We start from the raw sequence: 20103 nt of genomic DNA on the forward strand, positions 1-20103 counted from the left end.
ACCACTTATGGCAGCCCAATTATGACTAACTTCGACTATGTCAGATTTTGTGAAGGACCATCAATTAAATCGGAACGCGAATTTATCGTTCAATAGAACATATTACTGACGGAAAAGCAACTTTCCCGATCTGTTCGTAAATATTTGGGGGTCTAAAGTTCTCATACGGAGCGTATGGCGCGCAATTATGGTATTTTTTCCTTTTTCGCAATATGATTTCGGAAAAAGTGGATGGTAAAGTTTGGCTTTGCTCTAGGCGTGCTGTTCACATAATTTGTTATATTATCAATGTCTATACTAACTAGGAGTGCTGTTCACATAATTTGTTATATTATCTGTCTAACCTTATTATTTTATCAATGTCTACCTTTTCTATGTTGTCGTGCGTACCTTAAATTAAAAATATGTCTCATGTGCCATTTTTTACTGACTAGAAAACAGTAAGAGACGACAAATAGTTGACCTTAGAGAGTCTTGAATTCTCGACAAAGACTTTGTCTCTTTTACAGGTTTCATTTCAACTGTGAGAACAAAAAAAAGTTTCGGTTAAGGATTAATTCCATTTAAAATTTATTACATTAAGAAAACTGATTAAATGATAAATAACTTCCTTTTATGAGTTATAAATACACTTAAAAGTTTGAATTAGAGATGTATTTCTACCACAGCGATGCTTGTTTGTGCTATAATTCTGTTAACGAGGGTTTGTTTTCATAAATAGTATATGTTAATTAGGTTGTGAGAATATCTAGACTAAGCTGATAACTGATCCAGGAAGGACTGAGTTATAATTGTAACAAAGACGTGACGTCATTTACAACTTTTCACTTGTATTTCGTCTCTATTATCTGTCTCTACATAAATCTTAGTTTCTTACTAGTCTTGTGTTACAATTTAGGTATTTATTCTTCTACGGGCTGATTTTTCAATTCTTGGTTAATACTTATTCGTCGAAAAACGTACTAAACTACCATTTCAAAAATGTATTTTTTGGCCGTATTTGACAGTTTACGGGTGATATTTTAATATTAACGTGTAATACTTTATTGGGCGGATAAGTTTTAACTATGGATTGAAAAATCGGCCCTACATTTAATAACTTGACAGTAATATTATGTTAAACAAGCTTTCCACTAGGTTTTCGGATAAAGCCTATCTTACGTCCTTTCTCAGGTCTCAAGCTATCTTTGTACAAAATTTCATCCAAATCGGTTCGGTACATGAGACGTGAAGACGAGGCAGACAGACAGAGTTACTTTCGCATTTATAATATTCGCTGTTAGGATTTTAGCTTGGCAAGGAAACTGACACCTCTTCGTATGCTTTACATAGGAGGGTACCTGAGATTGAGTTTGCAATTAGTTCAATAAGAATATAGGTACTAAACATTAACATTTATTTTTAAATTAATCCTACTATTGAAAACGTATGGAGATGCTATTGCAGTGAGTTATAGAAAGTAGTGAAAGTGAAGTCCCATGTCCCCGTAGTGGGGTAAGGGGCAGATGCATTATGCATACATCTGTTTCACTGATCGATTTTTCTTTAGGGACAAGTAGGTGATCAGCCTTCTGTGTCCTACCAGACCGAGACATTTTTTTTTTTTTCTTCGTCTCCACCGGGAATCGAACCCAGGACCCCTCGGTTCTACGCTCACGCGTCAACCACTGTACCAAGGAGGCGGCCATTTGGCAGTGAGTTATACCTATATAAAATATGCTAATCGTATACCAAATCGTAATAAGTGAACCAATAAAATAATTAATAATGTTTTCTCAAAATATACATCACTCAGTGTATAGATAAAAAATACGTTATTCAAAGTCTATTTATAAACTTCGAATATATGAAAATAATGTGTAGGATAAAATCTCCAAAACACATTTTGGGTATATTATAGAGGAATAAAAAAGGTTTTCTGCTAAATATAATATTAGATATTATATGGAATTAACGAGGTTTCTGTCCGTCCTCGTCTGTGGTTACTTTGCTTTCTTATAGCTTCGGGGAACTGTTTTGTTATAAAAATATTTGCTTGCCGCTTCAGATGTATAAAAAACTAATACGAAATGAACTATTCACCGTAACTTTTTATAGAAATATTAATATTGTAATATTATTATCTTCATATAATGATGTACTAATTTCAGTGTTCAAAATACTCATTGATATAATATAAGTCAGTAAATTAATTTCAAATATACACATAGCCAAAAGAAAACGCCTTCTACGTTCTACCATTTTCTTCTACACGAAGTGAAATATGAATTTAATACGTTTACTTAATAAATAGTGTAATTTCAATCCTTTTCTCAGTGGTGAGGCAAAATTAAAATGCATTGGACAGAAATAGTTGAAAAAAAAAAAATTGTAATAAGAGTTCCAAAAGAGTTTTAAGTAGCGCTAATACTGCGATACAATTAGATGAAATACTAATAATTTATTGTTTTTCTGTGGTAAAATAATTTTAATTGCGTACTCACTAGATGGTGATATTACTTATTTCATATTTTCTTGTAATGATGACTTATTTGATAGCCTAATCGCCTTAGAGCCTTTCAAAATATAAATTATTAGAAAAACTTTTATTCCAAAAGCGATTACGCATGATAAACTCGATGTAGATTATAATATCTATTCCAATACCCATTCTTTTCACTATCGTTAGGCAGTTAATACGACATTTAGTTGCCACGCTTCACCCACTAGAGCGGACAAAGTTTTAGTTAAAAGTAATCTCGCTTGGATGCAGAATACGGGATTTGTTTCGCAACTAAACTAAAATCATATTAGAGTTGGGCTGAGTTTACTTTGGCGAGTATCCAGCTATTAGCTGAGAATAGAACTAAAAATTGGCTAGGCTTTTGTAGGTTTTACAGCATTATAATATGGTAATTAACATAGATAATGACATAGACTTTATACAAAAGCGGTTAATGTTTGTTCATAATGTGTTCAACATGAGAACTCAAATTTTGGAAAATTCAAGCTTTGTTATAGTCACTATTACAAAGGTTTAGTTAAAGATGTTAGTTACTAGAGTATACAAAATGTAAGTTAAACTAGATGTAACTACCGAAATAATCTGTGAAATCTGAACTTTTTAAACTAAAAACCAAAAACCAATTTAATATGACAATATAAAACGAGACATTTGGAAGAAATTAAGACTAGAAAATGATGCATCATGTAGAAATAATGCGAGTTAGTAAAATAAAGTTTCTTACGTTATTGCTCCTCTTTTCTATGTTAATATTACAATAAAGTTTTTACGGCTGCGTCAATAAACCTTCTGTTGTAAAATTATACCAAAGATTATGGTCAATGTCGAAACTTTGATAGCCTCGATATAATTTGAATAAAATAACAATTGGCTAAACGTACGCAAACCAGTATAAATAATAATTATTATTTTTGTGTTAGCATAATATCAAAATATATTACATTCGGCAAGTTTTGAGACAATGATATAATAACATAGTCGATGTTGTGATAATATCATACAACTGAAATAATAACTCATGAAAAGAATAAAATAGATATATAATTTAATAACCTATCCAGCTCATCTGTATGTTTTTGTTTTATTTAGAATATTATTTTTGTTTGTGTGTGCGTACTTTTACTTAAATAAAATCAGATACGTAAGTAATAAATATAATATGTAGATAATGTGTGCATAGTAAATATCTTAAAAATTGAATATTGTATATAACAAATAATAAGTAAGTGCATTTACATATTTATAAACAATATAATATCGCTTAAAGCCCGCACAGTAAAACAACAATTCGTCTAAAACTCTAAACAAAATTACATTTTTCATTCATACAGCTATTGAATAAATGTGAAACGATTTTTATGCTGACTGTACTAAAGCAAATAGGAATGGCAGAAAACAGGCGAGGGTTTAACACGCTATTCGTTGCTCTTTTTGTCGCTGCTTAATTTGATTGCCGTCGTTGCGTCCCACGCAAATAATCTGCATATATTTGCAATCGGTACTTATTTCTAGCATTAAAATAAAAATCATATTGCCATTGGAATAGAATTGTTTAAATGAGAATGATATTAGGTGAGTATTTTATATTTTAGCATCCACGGCGTGCAGTAAGTATTAGATAGCAATGAACTTACTAATATAATTGACTTCGTATACATGTTTTCAACCGAACTAAATGCGAGTTGATGTGCAAAAAATAGATCCTTGAACACAGCTACTAAATACATTAAAATGTAACGTTAAAATATCCTGAATTTGGCGAGTGGCAACAAGTGAAGTGTAGTTGAAATATGATTATTGTATTCGGACCTAAAGTTGGCTAACCCTATTTGCTTCTAGTGAGGTTTTATTGGTAATTTTTTATTGAAAGATGTGATAAATACATAAAATATTTTATTTTTGCGCCATACTGTAAATTAAAAATAGAAGAGAATGTATCAAGAAAACATCCTAATCCATGTTCTTAACATCTCATCTCATCTTACGTTCATTTTTTTTTAAACATAATATTTGCTTCGTTTCATTTTAAAAGCACTCTGCGTTTTAATGAATAGATGAGATAAAAAGTAAAAAAAAAAAAAAAATCTAAATTTAAATACCTTCATTATTAATAGTTACAATAAAGTAAATCTGTGTTATATCTGATTGAATAATTTATATTAGATTGTTTTGCAAAACCCACGCTCACCGATAAGTTTGTGTTTTGAGAGTTTTCGTAATTACTCTACTCTATTGTATTAAACCTTTTTGGTGTAACATTTATTCAGGAGAAAGAAATTTGTCATTATAAAAAAGTAAAATAGACATCAGTAGGCGAGCGAAGGGTTAAAACTTTTTTGTTTTCCCCCCACGTAACGAGCATCCTGTTTTGTGGTTAATTTGAATGCGTGTTTTTGTTACTGCGAATTTGCTGAGATTTTCGTTATTTTTATTTTTTGTCATATTTTCACGATTAAATGGATTTCGGCTTATATTATTTGAATTTCAAATCTGGGAGTTGAATAGCTTGTATATAGGTAATTCTTTCGTCTACCTATGTCAAATTTTTTTATAAGCAACAGGATGAATAGATAAGTAATTCTGTGACATATCCTTCCTTTCTTTAGCTTATGTTTTTCTTTTTTAAGCTTTTTCTATTACTTTTATTTTGTTAAAAGTCTATAAACGTTTAATGAATGCGTTTTTATAGCTGGTGATTATGATAATAAGATACGTTAAGCCTACGTTTCTAATACGTTAAATCGTGAAAATTATTGATGTAAATATCTATTTTTATATACTGTATCCACTTTTTAATTAACTCTAGATGGTATCGATAATTTCATAGCTCCAAAATAGTTATTATAGGCCGAGTGTTATAATAATCAATTTCCAAATAATGGAATCAATTATGTGGTTTCGGCTTTTCGACTAAGCTTGTTATAATGAGGGTTCGTAATTTAAAATAATCTATCGAGGGAATATATTTATATAAGACTTATTCGATCCAATTAATTTCAGTAATAGGGCTTGATTTAAAATAATTTTGTAGGCGATGAAAAATAATTGATTTTGTGAAAATAATTTTTAAATATTGAGAAAAGGGTGTTTTAAATAAACGACAAATAAGTATTAAAATAAGCAACTTGAACTCAACAATCATTTTTGAAACCATTTTTACTCAATTTGTTCAAAAATTAGGGCCTAGTAAGCTGTGCAACTGTATAGCTTCAACTTTTTCATATTTGCAGCATAGTTGAAAGAAATTGCCCTGAAATGATGACATTAGATTTTTTTTTCAATGTGCGTGTAATATTGTGATACATATTGAATATATTAAGTGTAAGTTGTTTCTGGAAAATGTTTCAGAATACAGGCACGTCATAGTACCTTAGTTTCAAATACAATTTTATATCTACAAGAATATTCTAAGCCTGTATCTATAAATAAGCCCATATTATATAAATAACGTGGCTATACACACACGCGCTTCGTAAAATCGTTCAGTATTTGATTATATACCTGCCTACGTATTTCAGTGAAATCTATGAACATGCCGATCTATAAACCCGAAGCTCTAGTATTAATAAAGTTCTTATCGTTGGGCAAACCATCTTTCCTGTTCTTGGCTTGCGCCTGGCCTAGAGATGGGCTGCCGCCGAGGGGGTCGCGAAAGAATTCCAACCAATACCCGCGGCCCCATCATTAAAGCGGCTCGACGGAACACAGTGGGGTTTTAGTCGGTAGGAATCCGACATAACCCACGGCTCCTTCCCCGGGGGCAGTGGGTATCTTTGGAAGATTTCCCCACTATAAAAAAAAGGTACATACAATTTAAAATCCAATGTAGCCTTTATACATATATATATCACTAGTACAAATCAATCCTTTATACGAAAAGTTAATAACATCGACACATGCTGAAACGTAGCGCTTATCATCAAATAACATACCCTACTAACACGGGTATACCAATTCGGAAATTCAATTTAAGAGTACACGCAAAAATTCATACGTTGTAATATTAAGTAATTTCCTTGCACGAGTTCCGAGTGATTCTACTTACGTCATCAGAATGCGTCCCCAAATACAATCTTCCTCTGATAAGGTCAAAATATCAGTCGTTCGCTCTAAATGCAAATAATACCGCACCCAGGAGAGGTGTTATAGCCACGGTTTTGAGGTAAAAGGACGAAAACAGCGCTAAATGGCAAGAAAGCGCTTTTTATGCTGACGAAATTGGGTAGTTAAAGATAAAGAATGGATAGACCGCGTCCCAGATAGGCAGCAATATAGTTTAGATGACGTCAAATTGAATGCGAATATGCCTTTATAATATTCTAATAATGCTGTTTACTCTGTTTTGGAGTATCGTATTTTAAGAGTATTTTTGTGACGATAAATAATTATATTATATACCTAATTATGTAATACTTATTTTAGCAGCTTAATTTGCGTTGTATTTTGTCTATATTGAATGAAAACATGCAACTTACTTACAGTTCAAGCTAAAGCAGAGCTTAGAAGCATAGAATTTTACATAAAGGTTCTAAATGTCTTGGACGTGATGTGAATTGAAGACACTAAGACAGCATTTTTGTAAATTCACTCTTCTCTGGTTAAAATGAGAAAAGAAAGTTTAAATGAAATTGTAAGTTAACAAATAACATTAAAACCGCTATTTGAGTATTTAAAATCTATAAAAAAGAGGTTCATTAAACTTCGCCAGCTGCAACACCATTTATTAATAAAATAGACAATATACTGACAAAAATGTTATAATATTCAGTTTTTTCAATCAATATGCAATTTTCCTCGTGATTATGAATGCTGGAGGTGAATATTTCCGGCACTGGAAGTCAAAGCCTTGGGGAAATGGAGCATCCGATTTTCTGCTTCAGATATAGAATACTGAATTGATTTCTCCGTATTTCTCTTGGTACATAGTTTTTTACATTTTTAATATACTTTTAGTACTATTCGATACATAAAACTCAGTATGATACGCATAACTGTTACTTTTAATGTATATTTTTTAATTTAAATCCTTCTAATATTATAAATGCGAAAGTTTGTGAGGATGTGTGTGTGTTTGTTACTCGTTCACGCTAATACTACTGAACCGATTACAATGAAACATATAGAAGATAACTTGGATTCACACATAGGATAGGTTTTATCCCGAAAATCCCAAGGGAACGGGAACTATGCGGGTTTTTCTTAGCTAGTACTTACAAAATTTGCTATACATATTAATATTATAAATACTAAGTATCAATATTCAATACAATATCTTCTTATACAGAACAAATCCACAGCTGTCAACATAAAAGAGATCCTTCTATCTATTCCTCATCAATAATGACAGAATATACCAAATAAAGATATCTACAAAGCGTTTATTTTAAATCGAATTGATGGTAAATAGATTGCACAGTCTAGATTATATTAATTCTACAGCTGTGAACGTCAAATCACGGTTGAAAGTGGAGCGTCATCTCCCCTGAGGTACTATTAGATGGTCGCTTGGGATATTGGACAGTGATCGCGTTAAATAAACTAATATTGGACCGCTATTGCCTCCAAATGAAATTAGTATTTGAATGAAATTAAGCGTCACGTTTGAAGCGATCGGTTTGTACCGCAAATCTGTTTTTTATTTTTATTTTATTTTTCTTTATTTAAGGATCACAAAAGGTCGTTACATGTGTACTTAGGCTAAATACAGTTTTTTTTATATATAAGTTGGCGTATGCACTACCGGTTATATGTGACCACAGCTTACTAATATTATAAATGCGAAAGTAACTCTGTCTGTCTGTCTGTTACTCAATCACGCCTAAACTACTGAACCAATTTGCATGAAATTTGGTATGGAGATATATTGAAACTCAAGAAAGGACATAGGCTACCTTTTATTGCGAAATATGTACCACGGGCGAAGCCGGGGCGGACCACTAGTGTTTTATAAACTAGACCACTAAATTTTCAGGAAAAAGAAAAGTATACCTATCAATCAATCACGCTCAAAAAATAAACATTTGGTTTATGTGCTGTTGACATATGATTCCATACATATAATAGTCATTTGCTAGTTTGTATTCCAAGGTCTACTGAACATTACCAGAGGGGCTTTCACCAAAACAGTTCCGACAATTTTCCCGTACAGTCCCGAACAGTAAACCAAACTGAATTTATATTGTCTTTGTGAGCTATGAAAATGTCTAGTCATCGGTGCCCTGTGTATCATTAAGCCTAACGATTCTGGAACACGTGACGATAAATAACAATTTGTGACCGTCGGTTACTTGCGTGACAGATTTATTCTTAGTATACACGACCATATTTGACTCACACCTCATAAAGACGTCGTTGCTTTGAATTAATTTCGACTTGGTCGCGATTAATTTCGTCTATCGTTATTGCTTAATAAAACTGATGGTTATGGGAACGTATGTTATTATTATTAGCTCATTTTTTAGAGCAAACGCTGTCTATTTTTGGTCGTGGTTTGATGTTTGGAGCCATGTGGAATTTGGTCATCAGTAAGATGTAGAATTTTAAAATTAATTTCCTTTGAAAATAACTAAAGGTATGAAATACATTTTGTATCATGAGAAATAGCATACAGCATTACTTTTAAATCTTCATTACCTATGTATTATAAAAAAATACATTTTTGATAGTGAATAGTTTCAGATAAAGGGTTTATTTATTCAAAGTGACCAAATACGGGTTGGTTCCAAACACTTGGCATGCCAGTTTCCAAGATGTTTACATTCGTCGAGCTGGTTTTAGTTGTTCCTGAACTAAACTTGATGAAACTTTTAATGGTCTGGATCGAACTATTTTTCAATTAATTAGAGCACGCTCGCACCTGCAAGGCTTCAATATAAGATAATACACATTATAAGTTTGATATAACGCTTTTTACGATGGATTAGATGTACTCGTTCACTGGAGTAGGTGTATTCTTATTCTCATTTTATTTTACGATCGCACGTGTCTGATGATAAATTTGCAACGTATAAATAATGCATGTTGCTACTTTTATTGAATATATACTACGTGGTGACACCATGTTAGTATGATGAAAAGCATTGAGAAAGGTAGTAAAGAGAATTGCGATCCTCGATAAAGTAAATAACTTTAACTTGGTAGTAAAACGTATAAAGCGCGTCACACACGGTGAAGATACTATAATATTTTATCTCAAGATACTCTAATATAAAACGTTATAGTATCTTAAGGTATCCGGTTTGTTACCCACAAAATTTCGGGTCATTTGTAACAGGATGGCGGTTCTACAGGGGTCTTAGTACGCAATGACAAAAAGAAAAATGATGGTCAGAACGCTGATACCGGATACCTTAAGATCGATAGATAGATACCTTAAGATAAGAGTATCTTAAGATAAAATATTATAGTATCTTCACCGTGTGTGACGCGCTTAATGCTGAGGTGAAAAGCATAATAGAATAATAGTGAAAATCATTTTATTTCGAATTTGGCATTGAAAGCAAAGCGTTCGTTTACCGGTATTATACAAAAGTGACGATATGGTTCAGTAAAATCAGCTATTAATCTTGTGTGCTGTAATATTCCTATCAATATATAAAAAGCAATTTATGTACGATACTAGCATCAAATAGTACGACTACGATTGTCTCTTTTTGCATTAGCTACACTATTTTTGTAGTTAAGAAAATTGGGATGCCTTTTGGCATGGGATTTGGGATGGGAAAATTTCTATAATCTATGAAACTTTTTGCGATAATATAGTTTTTGATTTTTGTTAATACAATTTTAGTTTGCAGAAAAAAATCTTTCTCAGAATTTCATTCCAGATCCAATGAACTATTACTCATATTTTTCAGAGACTTAGAACGATTTTTCATTGGAAACTCAGTTCTCGAGAAGACTACGTAACGGTATAAATACGATATAACATCATTCCAAAAATGTAAGTAAAAGAGCGTAAAAAGTAAGACGTCTTAAATGAGACGAAACTTTTCTAATCTTGATTTAATTCATTTAGAGGTATGTGAATAAGAAAATGAATCTCCAGATTCTGAGGAAATTAACTTGAGGGAGGATTAAAATTTTTCATCAAACCAAGCTATTAGGTTCATAATTAAATTCTGCAATGTAGCTAGGCTTTTCAATATTGCGATTTTACTGTATGCGTTGATTAAATTTAATCTTGGGATGTATATTTATTATTTATCCCAAATAGGTGTTAATTTATCATTAAGTTTAATGAAATAAAAAGCAAAAGCATCTCTTAAATCTCATATAAATAAAATAAATAAATAAATAAAGCTTTATTTTTCCATAAGAATATACAATTTTAGTTACAGTTACAGTTTGAGTACATTGTAGAATAATTTAGATACTAATCTAGTTTATATAATTTAGAAAAATTAAGTACTCGTTGTTAGGTTTCTATATGGACCCCGTACGGGTAAAAGCCTCCCCCAAAGAATGCCACTTATCCCTGTTTTGGGCCAAGTTCAGCCAATTTCCGCCAGCGACTGCTACTATTTCGTCAGCCCATCTTGCCTTTGGTCGACCCCTTGTCCTGGTGCCTCTTGGCCCCGACCATTTAACTGACCTGAGGGTCCATCTGTCGTCTTTGTAACGAGCCAAGTGACCCGCCCACTTCCATTTTCCCTTCAGTGAAAAACCTAAGGCATCACATACTTTTGTTTTTTTTCGAATGTCGATGTTCTTTATCCTATCTCTAAGTTTGATGCCTAGGCAGCTTCTTTCCATTCTTCTTTGCGAAGTCTGGATTTTATATCTAATTTTGTGGTCGAAGGTCCATGTTGGGCACCCATAAGTGAGGCAGGGCAGTAGTGCTGTGTCCATGACTATTTTTTTAGTTGCTAGCGGAAGTTGCGATTTAAGAATTTCTTTAAAGCTCCAGAACTTGCTCCACGTAATTGCGACCCTTCGGTTTACTTCTTCAAGGTTTCTTTCCTTACTAAAAGAAATCTGTTTGCCTAAGTAGATATATTTATTTACGTACTCGAGAGGGGAATCCAGTAAGATGGGCGTCTCAGTGTGGTTAGTCATTATTTTTGTTTTGTCGATATTAATTTCCAATCCAATATTTTTGCTAGCCTGGTTAAGTTCATTGATCATCTTACTTAGGTGGTGAGGGTTTTCCGCAAACAATATTATATCATCGGCAAATCTGAGATGACTAAGCATGTTTCCATTCATATTAATGCCTCGATTGGACCACGGTAATTTTCCTAATACGTGTTGTAAGACGGCTATGAATAATTTAGGCGAAATTGGGTCTCCTTGACGGACTCCCCTTCTTATCTTGAATGGTTCGCCTACTCTATCTAGCTTGACTTTGCTTGTACTGTTATTGTAAATTTGATTTAGGATGTTAATATATTTTTTGTTTATGTTTAGTGCTTTCAGTGATTCCCAGATGCTTTCGTGTGAAATTGTATCAAAAGCTTTTTTATAGTCTACGAAGGCTAGGTACAAGGGCTTATTGAATTCTGAGAATTTCTCAATCACCTGGTCCACTACTTGGATATGGTCCAATGTGCTGAAACCACTTCTGAACCCAGCTTGTTCGATCGGTTGATGTGAATCGATAACAGGGCCTATTCTTTCAAGCAAGCAGGAGGCAAAAAGTTTGTAAAAGCTAGACATAAGGCTTATAGGACGATAGTTTCCCAAGTCTGCTGGGTCGCCTTTTTTGTATAGCAGAGTAATTTCAGATTCCAACCATTGGTGCGGCACAGCTTCATCCTCGAGTATTTTATTCCATAGGATGGTGATTGGTGTCAGTAGTAGAGTCTGCGCAACCTTGATACATTCGTTAGTGATCCCATCTGGCCCTGGGCTTTTTTCCGGCTTAAGTCTCATTATTTGTTTCAAGATTTCTTTTTCTGTAAACTGTACGGTTGGAGTTGTGTCTGTATAGTGGTAGTCAGTCTTGGTTTGCTTTTGTGCGGGTGGTTCCCTGTATAGGTTAGCATAAAAATCGGTAGCTGTTTTTATTATTTCTGTGCGAGACTTGCATTTGTTATCGCCAGAATGCAGGAAAGGTACCCATGATTTGGTTTGATTAAGTTCTTTAAAAGCTTTTTTAGCAGATCTGGAGTTATCGAGATGTCTTTGTATAGTTGATGTTCTGTAGAAATCGTAACATTTTTTTATTTCTTTATTGGTAAGTTTGTATAATTTTTTAAGATTTTCTTTATCGGATTTATTTAGTTTAGGTTTATTTTGTAGTTTACTTCTTTGTTTCATCAGTTCTAGCGCTCTTTCCGACAGTATTTTGTTCTTTTGTGAACCTTTAATGTTTGATAGACTTGACTTGATGTGGTGGATAATTTGTTGGTAGTACTCCTCCGCATTGTAAATATTTTGAGCCATTAAGAGATCTGGTATAAATTTGTTAAGGTTAGAAAGGTATAATTCTTGTTCGGGTAGAGTTTTCAGCTTATTAGACAGGTTAGAAAAATTCCGTCTGCTTTTCTTTTTTGATTTTAGGTTAATAGTTACCCTTATTAGTCTGTGGTCTGATCCAAAAGTGAAAGATGGTAGTACTTCGTATTTCGTGATTAAGCGGTGTTTCGTCGTCATAATATAATCAATTTCATTCCTTGTGTTTCTATTAGGAGAGATCCAAGTCCAGCGATTTTTAGGGTTTAATTTGTACATTGTATTTACTATTTTTAGGTTGTATTCTTGTGCGTATTGAATCAGTCGCGTACCTCGAGCACTTCTAATGCCATAACCATACTCGCCTGCAATGGGTCTCTCGAATTTTTCAGGAATTCCGATTTGGGCATTAAAATCTCCCATAGAGAATATATACTCAGTAGATACGGTATCGTGGGCATTCGCTAAGTCATCATAAAAACAGTCTATTTCTTCCTGAAGCGAGTTTTCAGTGGGCGCATACGCCTGGATTAATGCAAAACAGATATTTTCCAGCTTGATTTCTAGTATGCAAACTCTCTCTGATATTCCAGTAAATTTTATGATGTTATTTTTGTATTTCCTCCTAACTAGAAAACCTACACCATGAAGCCCTTTTGTTTGGCCAATGTAATAGAAGATGTAATCTCCGTCTTCGATTATCTTTTCTCCTAGGCGACGAACCTCGCACAAACCTATTATATCATGGTTAATATTTTCTAGTGCTGCTTTGAGTTCTGTTAGTTTTTGATCAGAAGATAATGATCTTACATTAAGGGTGCAAATATAAAAGGTAGTTTTACAAATTTCATTTTTATTTGGGGGGTTTTGGTCATACTCTCCCGCGGTGACCGGCCGTACTGGGAGAGTTGAGGTTGGGAGAGGGTCCAATATTGATTGCTATTCATTGTTCCGTTTAGGTGTCGTCATTTGGCGTTGTGCTGATCCTGTCTGGGCGACGGTTAATTTGGGCTTATGAATGATGTAATTCTTCATGTTTCCCTTATTCTTCTTAGGTGGTTGTTTGTTAGTTTGTTGACTATTTTCATTGGTAGGTTGACTAGTCTCCGGAGATTCTGATAAGATTCTTTTGCTCGGCTGTTTATATGGATGTTGTTGGCTATTTAATATAATAATTTTATCGTATTTTATAAAAGCGAAATCTCATATAATATAATGTTTATATTATATAATTAAAAACATTCAAGGATATCTTGAACTTTAATTTAGATAATGGGAATCCATTGATGTTGACGTAATGCAAAACACTTAAATACACTCAAAAGTTGGACGCTATTGTTTCAACGGGATTAAGAATTCGAAAACAATTATAAATAGGAATAGGAAAGTTTAATAATAGCAGGTCAGAACTCACCGAAATTTTCATTAAAACACGACTCGGTAACTTTGAAAAGCAAAAAGCTTTGTTGGAAACGAGCACAGGAATCCGTCGCAGGAAAAGACCCTTCAAAACAAGCATTGTTAAATCTTTTTGAACTCCCCAACTTTGTGTCATTATGTACGATTAAAGGACAGAACTTTAATGAAGTGGAAAAGTTGACCGCGCTAAGATCACCATTACAGGGGACATTTAAAACCTGAGGCGAGTTGCGGTTAGGCAAGGTGTTTGATGTACGACAATTTGTAACATTTTTTTATTAGAGCTAGCGCACAAGAGCAACTTTTGTCTCCGCAACTATTTTGTCTCTCCCATCAACTCTACAGGAAGTTGCGTCGCTACGTGCGCGCACTTTCTTACTAGCCCATAGAGTTGATGGGAGAGACAAAATAGTTGCGGAGACAAAAGTTGCTCTTGCGCGCTAGCTTTTAATCTCAATGAGCAAAAATTCTTCTTATATCATCTTATCCACGCTTCATATTATTACCCTCTATCTACGAAGTAAATAAAATTTTGTACTCTAATAGTTTTTATTTTATAACGTAAACATAGAGTAGATTAAATTAAACCAAAAATACAAGTTCAAGTGAAAATTACTGTTACTACTGAAAGTGAAAGTGCAGTTTAAGGATTACACTCATCCTGTATTTTGATTGCTTTTGTATTTCCTCAATTTTATTTTAAATTAAATATTATATTCTATCAATATATTTAGATATTATTAAATCTCCCTCAGTATTTTATGTACAACTAGATTTCCGCCCGCGGCTTCGCCCGCGTTTGCAAAGGAAAACCCGCATAGTTCCCGTTCCCGTGGGATTTCCGGGATAAAAACTGTCCTATGTGTTAATCCAAGTTACCCTCTATATGTGTGCTAAATTTCATTGTAATCGGTTCAGTAGTTTTTACGTGAAAGAGTAGGTAACAAACATCCATACATCCATACAAACTTTCGCCTTTATAATATTATATATTAGATGTTATCTTACGCCAATATAACCCTCTAAATAAACTCGGCCACATCATAGTACGTCCCTCCAAAGTTATTACTTATTAGGTACACAATTCAAACTTGACTCCTCTTAATGAAGAGGTTTTTAGTGACCCAAAGACCCTTGTCACTAAAGTTTACACACATAAAGCCTAGTATGAAATGCACTCGTGACCTGCTTCCACTAATGGCTAGATTATATTATGTAAATTACCACGCTGTAATAGACTATTACGACAAACAAACAAACTAAATGACAATTTAATTAGTGTATTATTACACTGTTCTGAATGAATGCTACGTTTTTCTTGGGGATAACTTTACATACATGCCACGTAATATTACTAGCTTATAAGATGAAATAAAAAACTTAAGTTTCACATAGTGTAAGATTTTTTGTGGTAAATAAGCAGACGAGAATTTATATGACATAATCATATTGTAGAACGAAACTAATATCTCCAAACTTAGTCTCCAAATATAAATTAATCATAAATATTAAAAGCACAGCCAATTATTTTAACTAAACATCAGTTTGTTACAGTATACATGGCATCTTATAAATTTTATGCAGTCTTAAGTCTCCATTTTCTTAGAAAACTTATTACAAGACAACATTAAATGGCTTGGAGCTGAATCTTAACTTTGATGTCTTTTTTAATAAGATTTTAGAAGAATTTAGTATAACAAGGCAACGTTAAACAACGACGATTTAACTCATAAAACTTTATAAAGGTTAAGAAACTTTTTTCTATTTGTTTGTTTATCTATTTCTATGTAATAAGGTAATGGGTTGGATTTCTGTACTACTCGTGGTAAAAATCACATACATATAACGATCGAAAGCCAATGACAATAATATCCTAATTATGTATAATTTTCTCTCCTCTTAGTACTTAAAATTGATATGTATTCAATAGCATAAATCCGACATGAATCTTTATCTAAGTATTCGTAAAATGCTCCCATGAAAAGCTGAAAGCTAGCAACTCCTGAGCGCACTTTTGTGCGATAATATTTATGAGAAAACCGATAAATGCATGCAATTTGTCATCAAGACGGCCACGAATTTATGTAGTAAGGCACCCTTTGCAATGAATTAGTTTCTACGGTTCCGCATACCCTCTGCTACTAGATTTAGTGCGGTCAGTACGGGATAAAATATTTACTAGTAAATTTTTAGCGGGAAAGGGCTCGCTTAAGTGCTTTTGTGCTTTTTTAAATAGCTCGAAAGTTTTCTGTAGGTATTTCAGAATAGACATGTTTTATCTGACATGAAACACAAATTTAATTTTGAACGCATTTTTTACATTTATAAAACGTTAATAGTGGTAAAGTAGTGTGAGCGAGTATTAAAAATGTTCTATAAAATTTGCAATTTAAAACTTTTTATCAGTATCTCGTTGGATATATTTACTTTTTAAAGAAAAGAATATTAAAGGTACAAAGTTTTAAAAAGCATATTTGTTTTGTACTTTGTATATAAAATGGCGTAACAAAGAAAACTTTGCTAGAAGTCATACCAAAGGTACATTATTTGTAATAAGCATTTGTATTTTATGAAGAGAATTTAGTTCGTGGAACAAAGAGAAATTGTAACTGGAAATATAAGAGAGAACCGGCGGTATGTAAAATATTTCAATTCGAAACTTTTTAGAATTTAAAATCTTAAATTCTTGTGAAGGTTTCAATTTGTAACTGACTGAGGCAGTGTAAGTTGTGAAGCTAAGAGCAGCGGAACCACCCTCTAGTTTCATACAAATTGATATTTACGGTAATAGCCGGAGTTTTTCAGCGAGAACGCAAACTTTGAGGATAACAGGCGCAGTTGGATACGATACGGAATCCAAATGGGCAAAAACGTTGGTGAAGAAAGGAAAGCGGATTTACAGTTCGCGCCAATTATTTACGATCATTTTTATGTTATAACAGCTAGCGCTGCGGGTTTTTTGTTCAGCGGTAAAATACATTTACAGATTTGTTTCTACACGGTTAAGTAGGACACAGAATATTCTGATGCTTTATTATTTCAAAAGATTTGTTTCGTTCTTCGAGTAAATAGAGCAGCAACTTTTTATATTATTATAATGATACTATGTATATAATATTATTATGCATTTTTATTAACAATCCATACTAATATTATAAATGCGAAAGTAACTCTGTCTGTCTGTTACTCAATCACGCCTAAACTTCTGAACCAATTTGCATGAAATTTGGTATGGAGATATTTTGATACCCGAGAAAGGACATAGGCTACTTTTTATCCCGGGAAAATGACGCAATCCCGGAAATCCCACGGGAACGGGAACTATGCGGGTTTTTCTTTGACTGCGCGGGCGAAGCCGCGGGCGGAAACCTAGTTACTTATACGCGAGAAAAATGCCAAAATACCACTCTCAAATTATTTGAATTACTGAGAGGCAGTATTGAAAAAAATTAGAAACTCTGTAGTAAAAATCTTAATCAGAACATTATCTATCTTCGTTTCAATTGTGTGAAGCGATCGAACCAGAATTCCATTTCTTCCAATCCTAATTACTCATTACTATGAAAAGCATCATAGACAATAATCCCATTGTGATTATACACAAAGCATAAATAATCCAATCGGTGTACAGCCAGTCCAATAAATTATGCGGTGGACCACACCGTCCGGCGTCCGGACGCCTGTCGAATCCAACGGGAACCAATTAGTCCCATTCGAGAATATTTATTTGCGGTTTTGGCCAAACAGGAGCGGCTTACGCTTTACCGGAGACTTCGTGACTTGACTTCTTTATCTCTGTGTTTGGAATTTGGCGGAAAAAAGAGTTTCGTTATCTTGAATGAGACAGTATAAAAATTTCAATTTTCGTAGCATTTACCTATTGACTTACAGTATGTGAGGGATATTTTATTAGTACCGATATCGTCACAGTGTGACTATTAAGCCCGATGATCGATGGTAAAATGCGTTTTTTTTATAATTATTATTAATTGATGAATACAAACTTCACTTTCAATTGTTTATGTTTAGCATGAGAAAACTATAATATAAGTACTATAATTTTTATGAATCAATCTTCATGATCGTAGAAATATTAAACAGATAACAAAAACGAACCAACAAACTCTGCATGCTCAAATAAAAAGACTATAATATACCATACCATACTATACTATAACCATACATTTTTGTTAATACTGTAACCTTAAAATTTGCACCCATAAAGTCTAAATTCATTTATTTCTTATTCAAATTATTTTATTGATCACGATCTACGCCTTCACAATTGACACAGAAATGTAAATTATTTCATGGAAATAATACCATTGCTAACTGTACCAAGTTTGTTCGATAGAAAACGACATTAAATGAAGGAAGCACGCACACGAGTCACGCGATCAAATTGTTGATTCAACATAATAATACTTTGATTGATCGCTTTTAGCACTTAGCTTACCTGTGCGAATGCAAAATTGCGAAATTTCATTGGCTTACAGTTGAAATAGATGTAGGAAATAGGTAAATTGCAGTGCTGGGAGCTTTAATGACTTTATGCAATATATTCTGGGCTTTTTTATGTAAAATTGTGGGAATGGTAGGTAGGTATACTTAATTCGCAGTTCAATTTTCTGGTTACCAATGAAAATTGAAACCTTAAAATAAATAAATAAAATAAAAAAGGACTCATTGAAAAAGTTCGTGGAAATACGTATAAATACTTATTGAAGGTGATAATTTGTTAATCGTCAAGATACTGAGAATCCGTTCATGAATTATATAAATTCCTTCAGTGAATTGTATTTTCCATACGCTTAAAAGGTTCCGTATTTTCATTTCCATGAAAAAGTTCTAGACTGTCAGGTGATGGGAGTAATGTAGCATGGAATAGAATTACGTAACTCCAAGTTGCTTAGGATTTAACTGAATTTACGAATCACAATTTGTATACTTACTATACTGTAAGTACTACATTTTGCATACGGGACGTGAGAGAGCAAAAGTGAAAACGATAACACATCTTTAACAAAAATAAGGTGTTTAAAAGAACGTTAGTTTGTGTAATACTGTACCTCATTATTTGTACTATGTGCAGTTCTGTCAAAATGACATTTCACCCATATCCACTCAAATGTTGTTAAATGTATTTTTTATGTCTTTTTTGTTAATAAAACGTAGTGTTATTTAGGCGAATGTAGGTATACGAATATAAAAAAATATACTTAAATTAATAATTGTTGTGAGCAAATTTATTTTATGCTCTTGTTTGTCTTTCAAGACATTGTACCAAAACCGTAACTCGTACTTTTATTGTTATTGTAGGTTATCAAATACACCATTATTTAAAACGGGGCTGTAAAGGAGCGAAAATACTGTAGACATCTCTCCATTCTATGTTACCCTAATTTAACTTTAGCTATTGGAGGCTCATTCTCAGTTAACGAAGTTATTGTGAGTCATTGACGTTGTTTCAGCATCAACATAAACTGTTATATTATGTCGAAATATTTAAGGTAATTTTATGTATCAATTTTAAATATAGCCACAGGACTCTAACCTCTAACCAATTCATAATGATATATTAAAGCAAATGAAACCTATCAACATGTTAATCATTTTTTTCCTAACTTAAAAAAATCGAGATAAGTATGATATCATCTTATTAAAATACCTCCATGTTTTCTTAGTTACACTCGTACACTATAAACATAAAGTATAACAGTATTACTTTAATATTGCGCAAAAAATGTTACAAGAACTCACTCTCATCCTTTGTGCATGAACCGAAG

At 32.9% G+C, this 20103-nt stretch overlaps 1 protein-coding gene across 1 annotated transcript in view; it reads right to left on the reverse strand.

Moving 5' to 3' along the window:
* Nucleotides 1–10927: 10927 nt before the first annotated feature.
* The window catches only part of LOC123697576, a 50463-nt gene continuing 41287 nt past the window's right edge, over nucleotides 10928–20103 (reverse strand). The window contains exons 3-5 of the mRNA XM_045644119.1: nucleotides 13231–13423; nucleotides 12786–12897; nucleotides 10928–12608 (exon numbers count right to left, since the gene is read on the reverse strand). Coding sequence (XP_045500075.1) covers nucleotides 10928–12608; nucleotides 12786–12897; nucleotides 13231–13423 — 1986 coding nt within the window. The remainder of the gene's footprint in view (nucleotides 12609–12785; nucleotides 12898–13230; nucleotides 13424–20103) is intronic.

The sequence above is a fragment of the Colias croceus genome, chromosome 14 (assembly GCF_905220415.1).
Source record: "Colias croceus chromosome 14, ilColCroc2.1".
Classification (NCBI taxonomy): Eukaryota; Metazoa; Arthropoda; class Insecta; order Lepidoptera; family Pieridae; genus Colias; species Colias croceus.